The 22,201-nt window shown below is 43.0% G+C and overlaps 1 protein-coding gene across 1 annotated transcript in view; it reads right to left on the bottom strand.

The window, feature by feature from the left end:
* The window catches only part of LOC137419019 (indolethylamine N-methyltransferase-like), a 38,652-nt gene that overhangs the window by 4,707 nt on the left and 11,744 nt on the right, over positions 1-22,201 (bottom strand). The window contains exons 2-4 of the mRNA XM_078767024.1: positions 3,576-3,790; positions 683-890; positions 400-535 (exon numbers count right to left, since the gene is read on the bottom strand). Coding sequence (XP_078623150.1) covers positions 400-535; positions 683-890; positions 3,576-3,790 — 559 coding nt within the window. The remainder of the gene's footprint in view (positions 1-399; positions 536-682; positions 891-3,575; positions 3,791-22,201) is intronic.

Genomic DNA, 22,201 nt, shown 5'->3' with positions numbered 1-22,201 from the left:
TGAAATTATGATTCTTTTGCTGATATGTATTGCATCATGTTATTAGTGCATCATCATCATTATTGATACATTATTGCATCATGATATCTATTGCATCTATACTATCTATTGCAGTGAATCCGTACTACAAGTTATACCAGAGCTGATAAATAGAATAACATGACATGTTCTTGACCTTTACTTTGGTTCATTTTTTCAGAAAATACATGGAAGTCTACATTTCAGACAAATTTAGAGACATCCCTCTATCAAAAGAATAAGGCATCCGAATTATATTGAGTGGTGTATAGTTCAACTCGAAATAGCAGCCTTTTTATGTTTGGGAGACTATGAAATGTAGGGATGAGGTATGGGGCGGCAGAGAATGGAGTCATCAGCAATGCATTGCCCCATTGTTACCAGTAATCTGGTATTCATTTTGCCAACTTCAGAAGGATGATAGGCTGAGTCAACCCACCTGTTGTTAGCACCATGTAGTTCTGCAATTATGGTGAAGGAATACTGTGTTTCGGGCTTGTGTAACTTGCACTTGCATCTTGGGGTTGCATAACACATGCATCTCACCTGTCAAGCCTGGTCAAGCCTGTCAAGCCTGCTGAAGCACATTGGACATAGCAACCCTAACAACTCAGGTGGAATGGAAATGGGTTATGAAGGAAGGGAGGTAGTACACTGTACGAACCTGTGTCCCTCCAACTTACAGGAATACTGTAAGTAGGAACTCCAGTCGTGAGAATGTGGGTCCTTCGAGAGCCAACGATGCAGTTCTTGATGATTTTCCTCGGAGAACTCAGCAAGCACGATCTCGGAAAATTTCTCACATGCTGAAAACAGCTGATACAGTGAGGGTCCAGTGCCAACATCCAGCAGGCGGCTCCCTTTCACTGCACCTGGGGGCAGCACACAAGGCGTTTGGCTCACCTGAGGTCACCAGAAATTGAAGGGGCAATGCTAGAGATCATAACTCTCCTTCCTCCTTTCAATAAGAGACATCAAAGAGCAAAACGCAAAATATCTAATCAAATATGCCGTAGTCGTTAAATCCTCTGTTGTAAAATCAAATAGGGTAAGCATGCAGTATGCACAGGTCTTGTGACTTTTTGAGAAAATAATTATATAACACTAGCCGAAAGCACCCGGCATTGCTTGGGTTCTTTTTGAATGAATTTACTACTATAATTCAGCTTTTACTCGTGGCCGTAGAAGATTGACTACGATAATTCAGCTCAGCTTTTAATTGCGAAATTGGCCCAGCCCGGCCGAAGCGGCCTCGACCGGCCTCCCCACCTAGCCTATAACCTTCCCGGGGCCCGTCCCGACATTTTTAGTTCTTTTTGAAAGAATTTAATACTATAATTCAGCTTTTACTCGTGGCCGTAGAAGATTGACTACTATAATTCAGCTCAGCTTTTAATTGCGAAATGGGCTCAGCCCGGCCGAGGCGGCCTCGACCGGCCTCGCCACCTAGCCTATAACCTTCCTATGGCCCGTCCCGACATTTTTAGTTTCAGAGGTTTCCTCCTATCTTTCACCATTCAGGAGATTAGCATGTGCAGACAAACAAACAAAAACTTTCTTTTATATATATAAAATAATAATAGATCAGCAAAGCGTCGTTTCTTGATGTATTCTGCCTACGTTTTTATTTATTTATGACGTCATTTACATCCATTGTATTAATTTAGTGAATTACAGAAACTTATTTCAGAAAAAAAATTGTGCCATGTCTTGTATTATTGTGAGTATCTCGTATAACTTTTTTGAATTCTCCACGTAGCAGCAGTGGCGACTCAATTACAAATGATTGTACGAGAGAAGTCCCAGTTCAAAATTGAAAATCTATTACCAGACTCAGCGACATTGTAGTTAGAGTATCCGCTCTGAGAATCGGAGGTTGGTGGTTTAACTCTGACCCTAGGCAAGTTGTGCCAAATACTTTTAAAAGGTTAATGCTGCTTCCTCGCTTGACACTCAGCATTTAGATATAGAGCACGGACAAACTCCGTGTGTTAGCATCCCATTGGAGAGGAAAGGGGAGATGTCTCCTAAAATGCTCCACTGAGTGTAGGAAGAAAGTAGATGATGCTGTCTTCACCCAGAATGCACTGAGAAATTACTCCCCCCAAGGCCAAAGCTCCATAGTGTGTTTCAAAGGTCTGAGTACCATTTGGATTGTGTCTCCATTGAACATTATTAATTGTAATTATTATTTAATTTTTCTGGTTATGTTCTGGGAAGCTGGTAAATTTTCTTCACCAAGTGCCATTATTCTGCAGTAAATATGTCTACGTACAGCACGACGACAAAGTAAAATGGTAGAATGGTACCTTGAGACAGAAGTCTGTGAACAAGACTCAGTGGCTTTATCGCAAACATTTCAGTGAGAGACCGACCCAGGAAGAACTGTATTCTTCACAGTGTCTAGAAGTTCCCGAAAGAGGGCATTGCTCACAATGTTAAGAAATCAGAGAGAAAGAAGACTGGCCGTTCGGAAGAGAACATTGAGGCGGTGAGACAATCTGTCACTCAAAATCCAAGGAGATCCTCCGCTCACAAGAGCTTGGTCTTTCACACACTAGCGTGTTTCGGATCCAGAGGCAGGACATGAAACTTTATCCATGCAAAGTGCAGATCACACACACTCACTGCTACTGACAAGGCAGAGATGTTCAGCTACAGGAAAACCACTGAACAAAACACTGCAGGGGAAAGTTTAAACATATTTAAACAAAACCGTGAAAAACAATCTGGGAAAAGTCCCTGAAGTGAGGGCATGGATCAGAGAAAGGAGAAAGGGTTAAATGCGGTGGAAGAAACTAGAATTGGAAAGGCGATTCTAGGAAAGGCGATTCTAGGAAAGGAAAGACGAATTGGAAAGGCAAGGTTACAACTTGTATCCCCCTGATAGGCTGGATCTGGATCCAGACCTTAACTAGAGTCGAATCGGCTTGTTCTTGTCACCTAACCAACTCGTCCACAAAGTTTTGTCACAATCCGTCCACAACTTTTTGAAATATCGTGCTATATATCGTTTTTAGTCCTATCACTCAACATGGTGACGCATCGCTTAAAAAAAAAACTATCGGATCCAGATCCGAATTCGAATATTTACCAAAATTGAATCAATGCTTCCTTGTCACACACCCAACCTGTCCACCAAGTTTCGTACGAATCCGTCTACAACTTTTTGAAATATCATGCTATATGTCGTTTTTAGTCCCATATGTCTCAATGGTGAAGAATCACTTTTAAAAAAATTCTCATATCCGGATCTTCACTAAAATATAAGAATTTTCTCCTCTCCACCAAATTTCTTCCGAATCTGTCCACAACTTTTTTGAGATATCATATTGACAGATAAACAAACAGACAGACAGGCAGAGGTGAAGACATAACCTCCGTCCACATTGAGTGGCAGAGGTAAAAAAAAGAATGCCAAAACACAACTATGCTTGAACTTGATTCTCAACGACATGGGATCTTTATTGTCAAAGTAAAGAGGAATAACGTGATAAATCTTAGCAAGTATGATATGATAGATAATCCTTCAACGAGGTCGGATTTGTGGGTCTCACCAGAGTTGTAGGCTTCGTGCAGGCAATGGAGGATGAAATAGGCGACATCCTGTTCGCCTTGTCCGTCTGATTTCCCCAGCGGCCCAAAGTAAGAACTTAAATAAGCACTTGGTGAGAAAGAACGCTTATAATCTGCCCCCCAAGCAAGCTTGTGCTCAGATAGATTGAATTTGTCCATGTCTGTCTGTAGTCTCGAACTCTTCTTGCGTTTGCCTCTGATGAACACAGAAATGCACATGATATGACCTTTTATAACAATGAATCAGATTGGCATCTCAGCCTCGGGTCCTGCACAGCCTCTCTTCGTAAATCCAATTGGAACAGATTGTGTCTACCAGTTACACAAAATGTCACTCGATGAACTACTACTAGTCCACGTCCGAGATAGAATCAGTGCGTCACAGGGACACAAATCAGCCATGTTTATTTCTGTTTTACGCACTTCTCTCCGTTGTGTTGCTTTTTGGAGTATTTGAAGAAGTTGGGACAGAATGTCCTCCTTTTTTGTTCAGTATATTGAATATTTTTTATTGAAATTGTCATTATACCATCGCAATGACAAGATATAGTTCCAACCAAACTCAGTGGCTTATTGGTTGGAGCATCTGAGTCATACCAAAGACTTTGACAAATGGCCTCCTCCAGGTTCCTTATAAGAGAAACATGTAGATTAGAGATATGTGCACTCTCCCCTGTGAGCTGTATAGCCTGGGTTCGAAACTCGACCCAGGTACTGTCATCCTAGTATTTCACATGCAGGGAGATTCATCAATGGTGTCCCATCTGCTAACATGAGTTGGTGCACATTGAAGATCCCATGGTGTCTTTCATGAAGAGTCGTTGACCAATCAGCGCCACCAGGAACAAAGTACAAATTCTTGCACCCTCACGTATCCTGCATCGGATTGGTGACCTGTCAGGGATTGTAACCTTAGCCAATATAAAATGCTTCAGCAGAACTGACACTCCATAAAGAGAATGGCGCATAAGTACGAGTACAATTAACCCATCAACCAGAAAAACCTCTGCTGTGGATGTTCAGGATACTGAAGAGAGAACAAAGACTGGGGAAGTTTTACGGATGGGGAGCATCTTGCCCCATCTTTATTGCCATGGACATTTTGTCTCACTTTATTTGTTTCATTTTTGTATTTATTTTACATTAATCTATGGCTCATAGGTGAGCTTGTACATAAATCACGTGCAGAATAAGGATATTAGTAGATATCCGTCGACCTTTACCTGAATTATAAGGATATTACTAGATATTGGCGGACCAATTTTACATGATTTATTCAGATGTTAGCAAATATCCATGTACTTTTACATGTATTCCAAGGATGTTAGTCGACATCCAAGTACTTTTACATTAGTTTGAAGGATGTCAGAAAACATACATGTACTTTAACATGAACTAAAAGGATAGACTAGATATCCGTGTACTTTCACATTATTTCTAAGGATATTATAAAACATCCACATACTTTTACATTAATTGCAAGAATATAGTATTATTAAATATCCATGTACTTTAACATGAATTGTAAGGATATTGCTGGATATCGGTGTACTTTTTAATGATTCGCAAGGATGTTAATAGATATCCATGAAATTTTACATTATTTCTAAAAATGTTAGTCGACATCCATGGACTTTAACATGAATTATAAGGATATTACAAGATATTGGTGTACGTTTACTTTAATTACAAAAATATTAGTAAATATCCATGTACTTTTACCTGAATTATAAGGATATTACTAGATATTGGTGTGCTTTTATATTAATTACAAGAATATTTGTAAATATCCATGTACTTTTACATGAATTGTAAGATTACAAGATACCGGTGTACCTTTGCTTTAATTACTAGAATATTATTAAATATCCAATTATCCATGTATTTTTACACGAATTTGAAGAATATTACAATATATTGGTGTACTTTTATATTAATTACAAGAATATTTGTAAATATCCATGTACTTTCACATGAATTATAAGGATATTACAAGATATTGGTGTACGTTTACTTTAATTACAAGAATATTACTAAATATCCAATTATCCATGTATTTTTACACGAATTTGAAGAATATTACAAGATATTGGTGTACTTTTATATTAATTACAAGAATATTTGTAAATATCCATGTACTTTTACATGAATTATAAGAATATTACAAGATATCGGTGTACTTTTATATTAATTACAAGAATATTTGTAAATATCCATGTACTTTTACATGAATTATAAGGATATTACAAGATACCGGTGTACTTTTACTTTAATTACTAGAATAGTATTAAATATCCAATTATCCATGTATTTTTACACGAATTTTAAGAATATTACAAGATATTGGTGTACTTTTATATTAATTACAAGAATATTTGTAAATATCCATGTACTTTCACATGAATTATAAGAATATCACAAGATATAGGTGTACTTTCACTTTAATTACTAAAATATTATTAAATATCCATTACTTTTACATTAATTAGAAGGATATTACAAGATATCGATGTACTTTTATATTAATTAATAAAATATTGTTAAACATCCAATTATCCATGTATTTTTTACATGAATTTGAAGAATATTCCAAGATATTGGTGTACTTTTATATTAATTTCAAGAATATTAGGAAATATCCAAGTACTTTTACATGAATTATAAGGATATTACAAGATATTGGTGTACGTTTACTTTAATTACAAGAATATTAGTAAATATCCAATTATCCATGTATTTTTACACGAATTTGAAGAATATTACAAGATAACTGTGTACTTTTATATTAATTACAAGAATATTTGTAAATATCCATGTACCTTTACATGAATTATCAGGATATTACAAGATATTGGTGTACGTTTACTTTAATTACATGAATATTAGTAAATATTGAGCCTGGTATTGGCTTAGCGGTTTTTTTTTTTTTTTTTTTTTTTTTTGGTATACAAGATCGAGGCTCGTGAAGGAGCGAACATTTATCACACAGAAAGACAAACCGACAAACCGACACATAACCGACAAACCGACACATAAAACAAAAAGCATCGGGAGCGGTAGACAAGATGGGGAGAGAGGGGGAAGGACACAAACACAACATTTGAGAGCAGGAACCGAGAGACATGGAGACATCGAGAGAACTGTGGGAGGGAGAGGGCTTTGGGGGGGAGGCATGGGAAAGGGGGTGGGAGAGGCATAAAACATATGGACACTGCCAGGACTACCAGGAAAGAAGTTGGAATTACAAACAAGGTGGATCTGGGGTGAATTAGTGGGGGTAGAAAAGATCAAGGTTTTGGATGGGGGAAGATAAGAGATGGTGGTGAACAGCTGTTTTAAAGACCTGGAGGGAGGAGTGGGATTGAAGGGAGTGTGGGAGTTTGTTCCAGAGGCGGGAGAAAAGAGGAATGAAGGAGTGAAGGTGAGCAGAGAGCCGAGATTTTGGCAGTTTAACCATCAGAGGCTTGCTGGCAGATCTTGTGCGACCTGTAGGAATATTTGGGGGACAGAGCACAGAGAGAGCTGGGGGAGCAAGGCCGGAGAGGAGTCGGTAGAAGACAGAAAGACCACCTACCTGCCTGCGGTGAGTGAGTGAAAGGCCCTCAGAGATAGCTTCATCGCGGGAGATTCCAATGATTCTGAAAGCTTTGGTTTCAACAGCGTGAAGCCGAGCTAGGTGTAAGGCAGGAGCACCAGCCCATAGGGGAGAACAGTATTCCATTGAGCTGCAGATGAAAGCCTTGTATGTGGTGAGGAGCTCAGGTGTGCCTAGGAAGGACTTCGCACGACGGAGGATGCCCAGTCGGCGACTGGCTTTGCAGGCCAGCTTGGAAATGTGGTTTTCCCAAGAAAGATCATGGCAGATAGTGAGACCCAAAAGCTTGAGCGACAGAACTTCTTGGAGAGGATTGTTGAGAAAGTAGATGGGAGGGTTGTCCAGTCGATCTTTTCGGAGAGACATAGTAAGAGTGTGAGATTTGTCAGGATTGAAAGACATGTTCCACTTGTTTGACCAGTCTGTGATTTTGTCCAGGTCTTCAGAGAGTGAGGAGGCTGCAGACTGCCGATCTGAGGGAAGAGGAATGGAGCGGCAGAGAGTGGAGTCATCATCAAAGAGATAGAGAGGATTTTCCAGAGAGTCGGAGAGATCATTGATAAAGACCAGAAAAAGCACAGGGCCCAGCACACTGCCTTGGGGAACTCCAGCCTGAACAGGAAGGGGAGATGAGAGAAATCCATTCAGGGCCACACGTTGACTACGACCAGAGAGGAAGTCCGCAAGCCATGCATGGAGATTTCCATGGATACCATAGGAGTAGAGTTTGTTGAGCAGAGCTGGGTGCCAGACCGTATCGAAGGCACGCGATATGTCGAGGGAGACAGCTCTGATTTCCTGTTTGGCATTGAGGACCTCCATCCATTGTTGAGACAGGAGAAGCAGCATGTCCAGAGTAGAGTGACCTGGTCTGAATCCAAATTGATGTTCAGAGATCAAGCCATTGGAGAAGAGGAAAGATTTCATATCCGAAGCAATGATGGATACCATGACTTTGCTGATAATTGGGAGCAGGCTGATTGGTCTGTAGTTAAAAGGTTCTGTTTTTGCACCTTTTTTGTGTAAAGCGGTAATGTTTGCTGATTTCCAGGATGCTGGCAGATGACCTTGAGCAAAAGATAGGGTGAAAAGAACAGAGAGAGGGTGAGATAGAGCGGCAGAGCAGGATTTTAGGACCCGTGGGCTGATGCCGTCTGGTCCAGTTGCAGAATCAGAGTCGAGGTTAGACAAAAACTCCTCCACCTTGTCAAGAGAGAAGGACACAGAGTCCAGGAGCAGTTGGGTTCGACTGGGAAAGGTGGGAACAGAGAGAGATGGGTTTGGGACTAAAGATTTTGAGGCAAACACAGAGTTGAGGCATTCGGCTTTGTCACGTGCGATGTCAACTGTGTGGCCATTTGAGGTAAGGGAGGGGATGGAGGGGGAACAAACACCAGAAACGGATTTGACCAGACGCCACCAGGATTTGGAGGAAGGAGACAGGTTTGAGAGTTCGTTCTTGAGTGAGGAGAGATAGTGCTTCCTGGCACTCCTGAGGGTAGACACACACTTGTTCCGAGCTTGGTGGAAGGAACTGAGATTGCCTTCAGTTGGATTAGCCTTCCAAGAGGCAAAGGCAAGTTGTTTCAGGGCAACTGCCTCACCACAAGATTCGGTGTACCATGGACGGGAGGAAGGGTAAGACAACTGAAGACGAGATGGGATAAATCTGTGCATGAGAGAGATCAGTTTGCTTTGGAAGAATTCCCAGGAAGAATTGATGTCAGAGGCCGTGGAGATGGGAGACCAATCCAGACGATTGATGGCTGCATGAAGCCCGTCCCAGTCGGCCTGAGTGAAATGCCAGACTCTTCGACGCTGAGGAGGCTCTCTGAGAATGGCCAGAGAGATGTCCACTTTGACAAGCACATGATCAGAAGAACCGATTGGAGCAGAAGAAGAGCAGCAGACATTAGCAGGGAAGTTTGTCATAACCAAATCTAGAAGAGAAGAAACTCCATTGGCTGAGATCCGGGTCGGGAAATTGACAGATTGAGTCAATCCCAGTGAGTCACAGAAGTCCTTTGCTGAGGTGCCATGACTGGTGAGAGAGGAACCCACACCCAACCAGGTGGCATGATGACAGTTGAAGTCACCACATATGAGGAAGAGAGAGTTGGGATGAGTGGATAGAAGTTGGTCCATGTTGTCAGAGAGTGAAATGTAAATTGAGTCATCACTGTTTGGGGGACGGTACAGAACACATATGAACAAAAGGTGGGAGCGGAGAGGAAGCCGTAGCCAGAGGTACTCCTGGGGGTGAGGAGGAGAGAGGGCAGTGCAAGGAGAATGAGGAAGAGAGTTTTTGATAAAGATAGCCACCCCACCACCAGGTCTATCATACTGGAAGAGGGAGTAACCAGGAAGAGATATTGAGGAATCAGAGACATCTTGAAGGAGGAAAGTCTCTGTTAAGCAGATCAAGTCTGGATTGTCAGAAGCAACCTGTATGGAGAGATCAGTCAGGTTTGAGCGAAGGCCCCGGATGTTTGAGGTCCATACCGTTAAAGAAGAGAGAGGGGGAGCATCGGGTACAGGACAGGGGAGGGGAGGAGTAGGGTAAGATGAAGGATGAGAGGGGGAGGTAGGGAGAGCAGTTGATAGTGTGTCAGAGATTACAGAAGAGTTCCAAGAAAGGGAAGGATGAGGAGGATGAAAGGTTTGGTGGTGAAGGGATGAGGCAGAGTGAGGGGTTGTTTGAGGGGGGGCATGGGACAGTAGAAGGTTGGGGGGGGTGGGGAGGAGGCAATTTTGAGGAGGGGGGAGGAGGGAGAATTTGAGAGGAATGGTATGGGGGGAGATTTGAATGGGAGGAGTTGGGGGGGAGTTTTGAAGGGGAGGAGTGAGGCGGGAGTTTAGGAGGGGAGGGGCAAGGCAGGTGTTTAGGAGGGGAGGGGCAAGGGGGGAGTCTAGTAGTGGAGGGGCAAGGGGGGAGTTTAGGAGTGTAGGGGCAAGGGGGGGGATTTGGAGGGGAGGGGCAAGGGAGGAGTTTATGAGGGGAAGTGCAAGGGGGGAGTTCAGGAGTGGAGGGGCAAGGGGGGGGGATTTGGAGGGGAGGGGCAAGGGGGGACTTTAGGAGGGGAGGGGCAAGGGGGGAGTTTAAGAGTGGAGGGGAAAGGGGGGAGTTTAGGAGTGTAGGTGCAAGGGGGGGGATTTGGAGGGGAGGGGCAAGAGGGGAGTTTAGAAAGTGGATGATTAATGAAAGACGAACATTGATAACAAATTGGGTTTGTTGTGATTTTCAAGTTAGCAATCCGATTCAGAACGATGGAGGAGGGATGGAATGAATGTGAATTTAGACCATGTAGTGAGGGAGACGTATAAGATATTGAATTTCTTTTTTTTGACGTGGAATGAGTTGGAGAGGAAATTGAGAAAAGCCTTTTAAATAGGAAGAAAAACAGCGTGTTGTAATATACCACTGAATAAACCACTGAAGGGGAAAGGTTAAACATATTTAAAATAATATTTAAACAGAACCGTGAACAATCTTATATGCACAAAATACCAACGGGGGAGGGCCGAGAGGGACCACCACGAGTCACGTGAACAGGGCAAAAGGTGGATGGCAAGGAGATAATGGGGGCGGGGCGAAAAGCACCGTGATACACCTGGACAGAAAGTACAGGATGAGACAACGGCACACGTGGAGAAAGGAAAAATAAATGTTTTTTTTTTTGTTTTTTTTTTGGGGGGGGGGGGGGTGGGGTGGGGTGGGGATTTAAAACGTTAGACAGAGAGTATTACGTTCGGTGTAGAAGGGAAAAACTGAGAGCCAAGCAAAACACGATGTAGGGGACTTAAGTTAACAAACACCGACAGGGGTACAAAGCCGCACACGAGGCGCAGAACAAGATTAATTAATTACGAGTTACAGGAAATTCAAACCAAAACTAACTATAAACAAACAATAAAGCATGGACGATAAAGTAACGAGTTGAAATTTGACAAACACACGAATGAAAAAATAACCACTTTGGATGCCCGGAGAGAAACCAAGCCTCCAGGTCGGAAGCTTCAACAACTAGGCCGCGTGGCCGCGCGCGGCACAAGATACTCGACTATTTTTTACAGGTATGAAAGATTAACCCCGATAAAACTTCCGAGGGACACTTAACAGGTACACACACGTAAGATAAACAGTTTAGATAAGAATACAAATGTGACAATGACTTAGCTTCGAGCGTGCGCGAAGATCGTGGAACAGCTTCGAAAATTTGTGACCGCCCCGATCAAGATCTCGCGAGATCGCGAGATCCGGTTAGGGTGCCGGCTTGGGATCCTAGGATCCTGGGTTCGAATCCCGGTCGATTGCTAAATTAACAACAGAGGGGTTGACTCAGCCTGTCATCTCAGCCTGTCATCCTTCCGAGGTCGGCAAATTGAGCACCAGCTTGCTGGGATGAATGATCCCGGTGTGTACCCTGGCTTAGAATAGGTACACCATATCCCTGCCATCATAAGAGGCGATTAAGGGTTGGCGTCAGGAAGGGCATCCGGCCATAAAAACATTGCCTCAAACAGGGAACCATGATTGTCATGGGGCCCGCAAGGCTAACCCCTGCTCTTGCGGGGAAAATGGCCTTAAAACGATCATTCAGTCATCTATCTATAATTCCAGTAATCTCTGTTTGTACGTCTGTACGTTTGTACGTCTGTTTGTCTGTGACCGCTGTTTCTCGACAACCACGGGTCCGATATACTTTTAACTTGCCAGGTATATTGCTGGGGACCCGAGGATGTGCCTTTTCAAGGTTTCATATTAATCGGACAATTACTTACCGAGCTATGTCCAAAAAACGATTCAACCAATCAGAGAGCAGCGAACGATCGCGTGTGCCGAACGTGGAGGACACACTCTGCCTCGGATGGCACATTTGAGAGCGTATTCATTTATTTCACGTTTGCAAACTATGTTGGCGTTAAACTATGTTTTAAAACTAATAAAACCGAATTTGCGATTCATTCGCTTTCCTGCGCGTTTGTGCACGCGATGGCGATTTCTTTACCAAACTCCGGAAGCCGTTCGCTTTGGACCAAACCATTGCATGTAAATAGAGGGGGGGGATTGTCACCGTACTCGCAAGCCGTTCGCTTTGGACCAAACCATTTCATGTAAATAGAGGGGGGGGGATATAATTTTAGATATAGATATAGTACGGGCAATGCCCTAGTTCATTAAATATTAGTAAATATTCACGTACTTTGACATGAATTATAAGGATATTACAAGATATTGGTGTTCTTTTATATTAATTACAAGAATATTTGTAAATATCCATGTACTTTTACATGGATTATAACGATATTACAAGATATTGGTGTACGTTTACTTTAATTACAAGAATATTAGTAAATATTCACGTACTTTGACATGAATTATAAGGATATTATTAGATATCAGTGTACCTTTACATTAATTACAATAATATTGGTAAACATCCATGCACTTTAACATGAACTATCAGGATATTACGAGATATTTGATTTTAACATGATTTGCAAATATATTTATTCACATCTATTTAGTTTTACATAAATTACAAATCTATTACTCGATATTCGTGTGCTTTAACAGGATTGGCTCGAATATTTGGAGACATTAGTGTACTTTGAATGAAACAAAGTATTCAGGTGTTCGATGATCTTGCAACACCATAAAATTATGTGCACACACTGCCAACTTTATGTCAGAGGTAATAGTGTGGTTCTGTTTATGTTGAGCAAAATTGCATGTTTGCACAAATTTGTGCATTATTTTTCAGAATGGAGAAACTCTATGTGAATCAGTGCGCAACAAACGATTGCAATGCGAAGTGTATTTTTTTTTTGTAACAATAAAAGGATGATGGAGCTCTATCTTTGGGAAATTTGTCCTATTTGGGAATTTTTGTTCCTAAATAGTACAAAATATTGCATGACTGATGGATGGCTATAGATCAGATACTTTCATTAGGACATCCTTACCTATGTATAAATGTGGTTACAACTGCCTTATAGCACAGAATGATATTCACAAGGAATGTGGAATTTTTAATAATGTCTCTTCCTTTTGTCAACATTCAAGTGAAGCCTGAAATAACCCCTGCTGAGTATATGTCCAACAGAATGGTGTGGAGGTAGCTTGCATTTGAGCTTTCAGATGGTCAGGTCTGGGTTTGATTCCTGCATGGATATAAACATCAGATTGGTGTTTCATGGCACAATATTGCACCACAAAGTGCACAGACCTTTGGATTGACGTTAAGCCGACTAGTAGTACCACTACTTTAATAAGGCCAATTCGTCCTATACCTCCGACTGGCCAGGTGACATGCTAGTTCCAAGTCTTTCACAAACTGGATGTCCAGGCCTGATGTTCGATGTAGGTTGCAGGAATTTGTATTTTGTTCTGGATTCCGGCAATAACTGGCCTACTCTTAGGAACAGCTGGGCTGAGATTCGAACCCAGGCTAGTGCACATACCTCTAAGCTACCCTGGCAGCCACTAGTTACCCCCTTGATTGGGGCATTGTTGAGCCAGCTATTTTATTTAAAAAAAATTTTTTTTTAAAGTTAGAATCAAAAAGAGATATGGTCATTTTCCCAACACCAGCTCGAGTTTCAGAAACTGAGAATACAAATCTTTAACACTGCTGCATTTTGCTAAATTTCAATCCACAATCTCTATGAGGCCAGTCCAGTGTCCTCATCGTACCTAAATGGACTTGATACAGATCACACTCAATGTGCGTGCTGGTCAGCCTTCGTTCTGCTCTGATTAAATCAAATCGAATGATCCTTTTCGTCATATAGTTGTAAAATAAAAATGTTTTCGTGTGACCTAAAACCTGCCTTCATGTACTGATATTACTGTGAACAGACGACCATGAATTTCAAATGTTGTTTCAGTTTTCAAACCTCTTTCATTTAGCCATTTAAATTGTCCTTGTACATATCCCCTAATCCTCTTGTAATGTCAGTCACGAGTTGTATGTAATGAAGTACAGTATTGTGTCATGCATAAATGCAAAACGACTTCATTTATCTCAACAATGCAAAGTACCCAGAAAACATTATTGACTTATTTTGTGTTTTCTAAAATTCGTGTAAATGTAAAGTTTCCTGTCAAAAGAATGGAATGTTTTTTGAAAAAGAAACTACTATCAGGGATACCTGATGTTTCCCGGTACTGTTCTGATACTGTTGGCATCTTGAAGAAATGTTTTTTTAAAAATTTTTTTGTGGGCACCGATAACACTTCCCTACACCCACTAAGACTAAGGAATGGGGTTGGGGAACATTTCATATTACCTTTCACATAGCTACAAAGGCTTAGGCACGATAGCCATTTTAAAACAATTCCAAAAAAAAATCCAAACAAAAAAATCCAAAAACAAAAATCCCCAAAAATTTATAAAGCAAAAGAGTCCAAAAAGAAACATGCGAAATTAAATCGAACTTTTAAAAATAATCTTGCGGAAAAACTTTCCCTGACACTTACTGATGAACCTCTGAAAGTTTGACAAAGATCCGTTTGCCCATCTGAGAAAAAACATCTCTTGTCCGATAAATTTGCAATTGGTCACTACTGGCTTTGACACCAATACAGATTTTTCTTATGCAGATCTCTTGGCATCAAAAAGCGACATATTTCGAACATTGCAGTCTCCTTGTGTTTTATACTTTCCCCCCCCCCTTCCCGCACCTTCTCCCCCCAAGCCCTCTCCCTCCCACAGATCTCCCGATTTCCCTGCTCTCAAATGTTGTGTTTGTGTGCTTCCCCTTCTCTCCCCATCTTGTCTACCGCTCCCCTTATTATATGTTTTACGTGTCTGTTTGATTTTTTGTGTGATTAATGTTAGCTCTTTCACGAGCCTCGATCCTGTATACAAAAAAAAAATAAAAAAATACAGTTTCAAATGAAAATTGCTATTAGAGCATTTAAATTGCATCAGATGTGGCAATAAATGTGAATTGCTCCCAGCTTGCCGGCTCGATGACAGAAGACGCCATTTGCATTTTCACAGACTCTATGGCTACCTCGTTTAGAATCCTACCGCTCCCCTTATTATATGTTTTACGTGTCTGTTTGATTTTTTGTGTGATTAATGTTAGCTCTTTCACGAGCCTCGATCCTGTATACAAAAAAAAAAAAAAAAATACAGTTTCAAATGAAAATTGCTATTAGAGCATTTAAATTGCATCAGATGTGGCAATAAATGTGAATTGCTCCCAGCTTGCCGGCTCGATGACAGAAGACGCCATTTGCATTTTCACAGACTCTATGGCTACCTCGTTTAGAATCCCATGCGGGCACGGAAAACCTGCCAGCAGTATAGACTAGGGATTTCCCCCCCTTCCCCCCCCAATTTCGTTCCATGAAAAAAAATTATGGAGGAAAACCAGGACACGGGAGGCAGTTTGGTCTACCATGATTGTACTTTATCTCACCGAGTGAAGGTATCAATTTACTCAAAGCTGTCCTGCCATCCCCCATCCTACAACCCTAAACGGTCTACGGAGGTCTTCCATCCACGTACTCAAGGTCCGACAGGATCTGATGCATTTATCGTTAAGTCGAAGGTATAGGAAAGCTACTGTGACTTTTACGAATTCGTTATACTTCTCTTGTCTGCGCATTACATCTCAGTGATTAGTTTGCTCGATAATTAGAATTTGTACTTGCACAAAAACGACGCTTAAGTGCTTCTGTGTGTCTGGTCGTGACAGATTGGTGCATGGAGGGCCCATCATGAAGCTTTATCACAAACTTGAACTGCTCAGCGGAGGTTTGAGTGAAGGTTATGGGACAGATGGCACCGATTTTGTATTACCAAACACGATGTGACTTTTCGAAAAGATGGTGCAGTATAGATAACCCGTCTAAGAGGTAATAATAACAGGCTTTCCGTGTATTCAGTGGCGTAAGTGTCCAGATCGGACAAGGTAAGGTAAACAGGTGGAAAACACGGAACACTTCCTTCTCTTTCTGACCTGGAAACATTTTTTTTGTCTGTGAATTGTAAAACAAGCTCAATATATAATGTTGAGGTTATGTCAATTTAAACCACTGATTACCAGTGATTTCACTTTTTGAAATCTGAATATAGGGTCCCTGTGGATAGTAAGGCCCACCCAAAAAAATAAAACCCTTGGGACTTCCGGTCCAATTCTTTGATCTAGTTTGTGCCGATTTTCGCCTTTGCCCATTTCCTCAGACATATCAGTCAAGTTTTTCCTGTTATTTTGCTGTCTTTGTGTTTACCGTGTGCTTCTAGTTCGGTTTTGTTAAAAGATTTGTGCCAATTTCTGAGTATTCGTCTGATGCTTTGGTAACGAGTTATTTGAGGCCTAAACCTCTCCCTCATTGTGCGTCCACGATCGTTTTTTATTTGTCGTTTCTCTGTACTAACTTCAGTCTCTTTATTTTCACCATAATCTCCTTCGCCCTCCCTCATTTCCTCTCAAATATACCCTTTGTTTAATGTCTTGAACCAGAAACACGCTTTTGATGAGACTTGCCCGTAAGCTTCATATCTGATGATTAACGAAGGTGTATTGACCGCATCAAAGTCTGCGCTCATCATGCGGGTCTGGGGAGGGGGGGGGGGGGGTAGTGTGACGTCAATGGGGATGAATTCAAACCATTGGACGATTGTTCTGTTCTGCTCGGCCTTGACCCTGGTTCAGCGACGGTCTCAGATGGCTTCAGAGCCATGCTCTCAAATCCTGCTCTGCCGTGCCAAGGAAGGACGAATGAATGAAAATGACGAATTCATTAGATTTTGGTGAAGTTTTTTTTTTTAATTTCCTAATTCTTCACCACCAGCGTGACTCCGCGCGCCTCACCACACGTTGTTTCAGAGGGATAGGCATCTTTGACCATTTCGGTGTCTTTTGGGTCTTCATGGCCATTTGGGTCTTCGGGGTATTTTGGATCATCTGGGTCTTTAAGGGTCTTTTGGGTTTTTGGTGTCTTTTTTAGTATACAGGATCGAGGCTCGTGAAAGAGCTAACATTTATCACACAAAAAAAAAATCAAACAGACACACACAACATATAATAAGGGTAGCGGTGGACAAGATGGGGAGAGAAGGAGAAGCACACACACAACATTTGAGAGCAGGGACATCGGGAGATCTGTGAGAGGGAGGGGGCTTGGGGGAGGAGGCGTGGGAAGAGGGGGGGGGGAGTGGGAGAAGTATAAAACACAAGGACACCAAGGACTTCCAGGAAAGAAATTGGTATTTCAAAAAAGTGGATCTGGGGTGAAATTAGCGGGGGTAGAAAAGATCAAGGTTATGGATGGGGGAAGATAATTAGAGATGGTGGTGAACAGCTGTTTTTAAAACCTGGAGGGATGAGTGGGATTGAAGAGAATGAGGGAGTTCTTTCCAGAGGCGGGAGAAAAGAGGAAAGAAAGAGTGAAGGTGAGCAGAAAGTCTTGATTTTGGCAGTTTCATCAGAAGAGGGTTGCAGGCAGATCTTGTGCGACCTATCGGAGTATTTGGGGGACAGAGCACAGACAGTGCAGGGGGAGCTAAGCCGGAGAGGAGTCGGTAGAAGACAGAAAGACCACCAACCTGCCTGCGGTGAGTGAGTGAAAGGCCCTCACAATCAGCTTCATCACAGGAGATTCCAATGATTCTGAAAGCTTTGGTTTCAACAGCATGAAGCCGAGCTAGGTGTGAGGCAGGAGCACCAGCCCAGAGGGGAGAGCAGTACTCCATTGAGCTGCGGACGAAAGCCTTGTATGTGGTGAGGATCTCAGGTGTGCCAAGGAAGGACTTCGCACGACGGTCGATGTATTTGCTCTCTTCTCTGAAACTACGCACACAATTTCAATGAAACTTGCTCACAGCATTTATCACCCGCGATGTACCAATGTTTGTTCCTGGCATAAAAAAAATCAAGGTCCAGGGTGGTCTTTGGGGGGGGGGGGGGGGGGGGGTTCACCCCACCCAAAATAGGTATTTGCTCTCCTCTCCAAACTACACCCACCGTTTCAATGAAACTTGCGCACAACCTTTATCACCCGCGATGTTTGTTTGCGGCATTAAAAATATCAGGGTCTGAGGGGTCTTGTGGGGGGTTTGAGCGACTGTTGCTCCAGATCCAGGTGAGCTTCAGGACCCGCAGTCTATTTTTTATTATTAGTCACCTCTTCTTTTATTGTGTTTCATCAGAGGGCATTTCCTGAAACCAAAGTCTGCTCAAGTTAACAAACAAATTTTACAAAAATGTTCATTGATTTGCGATTAATTGAGGTGTTGATAAAATGCAATGAATACATCTTTTACTGGCCGTGTGGAGGTCGTACATTGGCTTCCGCGTTTTGCTTCCATTCCGGACTCATTAATAAACCGTCAGATTGGTGCTTTGCGGGCTGGTTGTTACATCACAGTGTGACATCCCTCGAATGGATGTTAAGCCGGCTGTCCCGTCTACTGCTATAATGAAGCCCGAGTCCGTGGATGTAAAATATCCCACGGTGTCTTATGACGAAGTGCAGATGGAGTTATCACCGGCACATCGCAACAAATTCCTGGCCTAACCTACAGGGGGCACTGCATCATAGGCTTTGCCACGCACCCAGGCAATGATACAAACCCGCAGTCATACACCGAGTACAAAAAGAGGAAGAATTAACTATTTGTCTGTCTTGGTGAAATCACATGTTAGTGGTTTGTTTCGAAAAAGTTTTATCCATAATGCAAAATGCTTTAGCCTATCATCAGCATTTGCTTGTTACTGGAGGGCCAAGAGGGGAGGAACTGATTCATTCACCCAATATAAAAACCCTGCTTCAATTTCAAGTCAATCGGATGGAAGTCGACCACTTTGTGACCTTGACCTTTTGACCTCACAGCAATTGGCTTCGAGTGTTTTATTAGTGAACCAATTCAGTTACCCAATGGGCAAACCCTGTTCAAATTTCAACTTGATCGGATGAAAATTGATGATTTTATACAACCTCGACCTTTGACATTTTGATTTTTTTTTTTAAACAAATCGATTTCTGCCTTTTGATTTGTCAACCAATTCAGTGACCCAACAGACAAATTCTTAAAATTTCCGGTCAATCGGATGAAAATTGATGATTTTATACAACCGTGACCTTTTGATCTAAAAAAAACAAAAAACAATCAGCTTCTGGCTTTTGATTGGTGAACTAATTCAGTGACCCAACAGACAAATTCTTAAAATTTCCGGTCAATTGGATGAAAATTGATTTTGCGTAACTGTTACATATTTATGTGAATGTATGTGAATTACCATGCAGGTGTTTGCTTCCGTGTGTAGTATATTAAGTTGTTGTGTAGTTGTTGTGGTTGGAGGGTCAGGAGCCCTTCTGAAAGAGTGGCAGGAAACGGAAGTGGCCGGAAGCGGAAGTGACGGGAAACGGAGGAGAAAAGACACGAGGGAAAGGAAGGCTTCTTTTTCCTCGCCCCGCGACGACGAGAAGGTGGAATCGACCTTACGCTGCGCGGAAAACGCGCCGTTGCGAAACGTCTGGCGAGAGGAGTTACCTGGGCGGTAAATACCTTTGGACACGTCCAGTCACTGTGAGTTCGTGCACGAAACCAAGCGTCCGGGACAGTTTGCCCCGTCTACAAAGACGCGTACGGGTCCGCACGTTGGGCCTCGCTCGCGTCGGAAGCCGCGCTGGGTTTTGCCCCGTCTACAAAGACGCGTACGGGTCCGCACGTTGGGCCTCGCTCGCGTCGGAAGCCGCGCTGGGTTTTTGCCCATCTACAAGGACGCGTAAGAGTCGCACTTGGGGCCTCGCGCACGTTGGACGCCGCGCTGGGTTTGCCCCGTGGCTTGGCAAGGAGGTGCGCTGCAGCCGCGGCCCCAGTCCGAGACGGCACGTTTAGAGCACGTCCGCCCGGGGCTCGTTCAACCGCCCGTGTGCGGAGAGGAGAGACATTGACCACGGAGGGAGTCAGGAGTGGGGCTCACGTGAGGAATGTATAAGATTAAGATGGCCATCTTAGAGTTTGTGTAGATGAGTTCACATGGTTGTAATATTGATTGTGCATTGTTGATGGTTGTTGATTGCTCAGTGAATATATTATTGATTATTCCGGATCCTTGGTGTGGGGTTTCTTCTTGACCGGAATTCATATTGATTGCGTTACGAAAGCGTATAAACCATATATCTTTCTGGCGGGGTCCCTCCCACGGTCCGGGGGTCACCAAGACCAGGTAGTTACCGGGAGGACCACGTAACAGAATTGGGGGCTCGTCCAAATTACGATTTGCGGTTTCGCAATTGGGTCTACGTCCGGGATCTAAAAGTGTATAAAATAATAAAATAATAATATTTTTGGTAATTAAAATTTATTAATTAATTATTAATTGGTAATATTTTTTTTTGAGAAATTGGGGAAAGTCTTGGGGTGAAGGTTAACAGGTGTTAACGATAGGCACCATGGCGTTTGTGGCACAGAACTTTGGGGTAACCCCGAGTGAGGCACAGTTCCGAGCGTTGCTAAAGTCGGATCTCTTGAAATTGGCCAAACATTTTAACTTGGAGGTCCGAACTAATTTGAGGAAGGCAGAGTTGCAGGCCACGGTGATACAATCTATGGTGGGATTAGGAACATGGGACGAGTTAGCCTGGGAGTGGCTACCCGAAGAACCAGAAGACGTGGAGCTCCGGAAACTGGAGTTGCAATTACGGAGCCAGGAACGGATCAAAGAAGAAGAAAGGAAAGCAGAAGAGAGAAGAGAAGAGAAACAAGCAGAGGAAAGGAGAGTGGAACGAGAACTCCAGGAAAGGTTAGCAGAAGAAGAAAGGAAAGCAGAAAAGGAAAGAGCAGAAGAAGAAAGGAAAGCAGAGGAGAGGAGAGAAGAGAAACAAGCAGAGGAAAGGAGAGTGGAAAGAGAACTCCAGGAAAGAAGAGAAAAGGAACAAGCAGAGGAAAGGAGAGCTGCAAGGGACCTCGAAGCAGAGGAGAGAAAAGCGGAAAGGGAATTAAAGGAACGTGACATGGAGCTTCAGCAAGAAATCAAAGTCAAGGAGCTGGAGTTAATGAGAGAACGGGGAGAGGCACCACCCTTGCTGACGGGGTCGACACCTCACCAGAAAACCTGGGATGTGGGCAGACATGTGAGGCTGGTTCCACCGTTCAGTGAAAAGGAAGTCGCGAAATTCTTCCCACACTTTGAGAAAGTGGCTCGACAATTAAACTGGCCGGAGGAGGCCTGGACCATACTCGTACAAAGTGTGCTGGTGGGGAAAGCTCAGGAAATTTATTCGGCGCTACCAATGGACCAATGTGCAGATTATGAGGTACTGAAGAAGCACATCCTCAAGGCCTATGAGTTGGTTCCGGAAGCTTACAGGCAAAAATTCAGGAATGCCAGGAAGAGGGAGAGTGAGACCCATGTGGAGTTTGCCAGAGTGAAAGAAAACATGTTTGATCGGTGGTGTGAGTCAAAAGGAGTCGGGAAAGACTTCGAGACATTGCGGGACTTGATCCTGGTGGAGGAATTCCAGCAGTGTGTCCACGAGGACATCAAAGTGTACCTGCAGGAAAAGAAGGTACCAAAGTTGTGGGACGCAGCCACCATGGCAGATGATTATGCCTTAACCCACCGAATAGGGGTCCACGAACCTAACTCCTCGCCTAGATCTCCGCAGGGGAGGTGGGGAACAGCAGGTGCGGAGAACGACCATACATGGCGGCGGCCTCGAGATGATTATGGGGACAACTATGATACCCCACCGGTTCGAAATCAGAGGGATGCGGGCCCAAGACAAACTTATAGTTCGGGGGGCCCGAGGCAGACCCCGAGTTTTTCCTCCGGGCCTACTTGCGCGTTTTGCAAAAAACCTGGACACTTGATGTCCAGTTGTTACCTCATGAAAAGGGACAACCCAGAGCGGAGTCCGACTATTACAACTCCGAATGCGATGGCTAGCGTAAGAAATCGCCATCAAGAGGGTTACCAACCATTTGTTTCCGAGGGGTTTGTGTCACTGGATGGAGCCTCGACTAACCGGAGACCGGTTAGGATATT

The sequence above is a fragment of the Myxine glutinosa genome, chromosome 13, assembly GCF_964187855.1.
Source record: "Myxine glutinosa chromosome 13, kmMyxGlut1.1, whole genome shotgun sequence".
NCBI classification, from domain to species: domain Eukaryota; kingdom Metazoa; phylum Chordata; class Myxini; order Myxiniformes; family Myxinidae; genus Myxine; species Myxine glutinosa.
The sequence above is the reverse complement of the archived record's forward strand: the minus strand, read 5'-3'. Positions and strand labels throughout refer to the sequence as shown.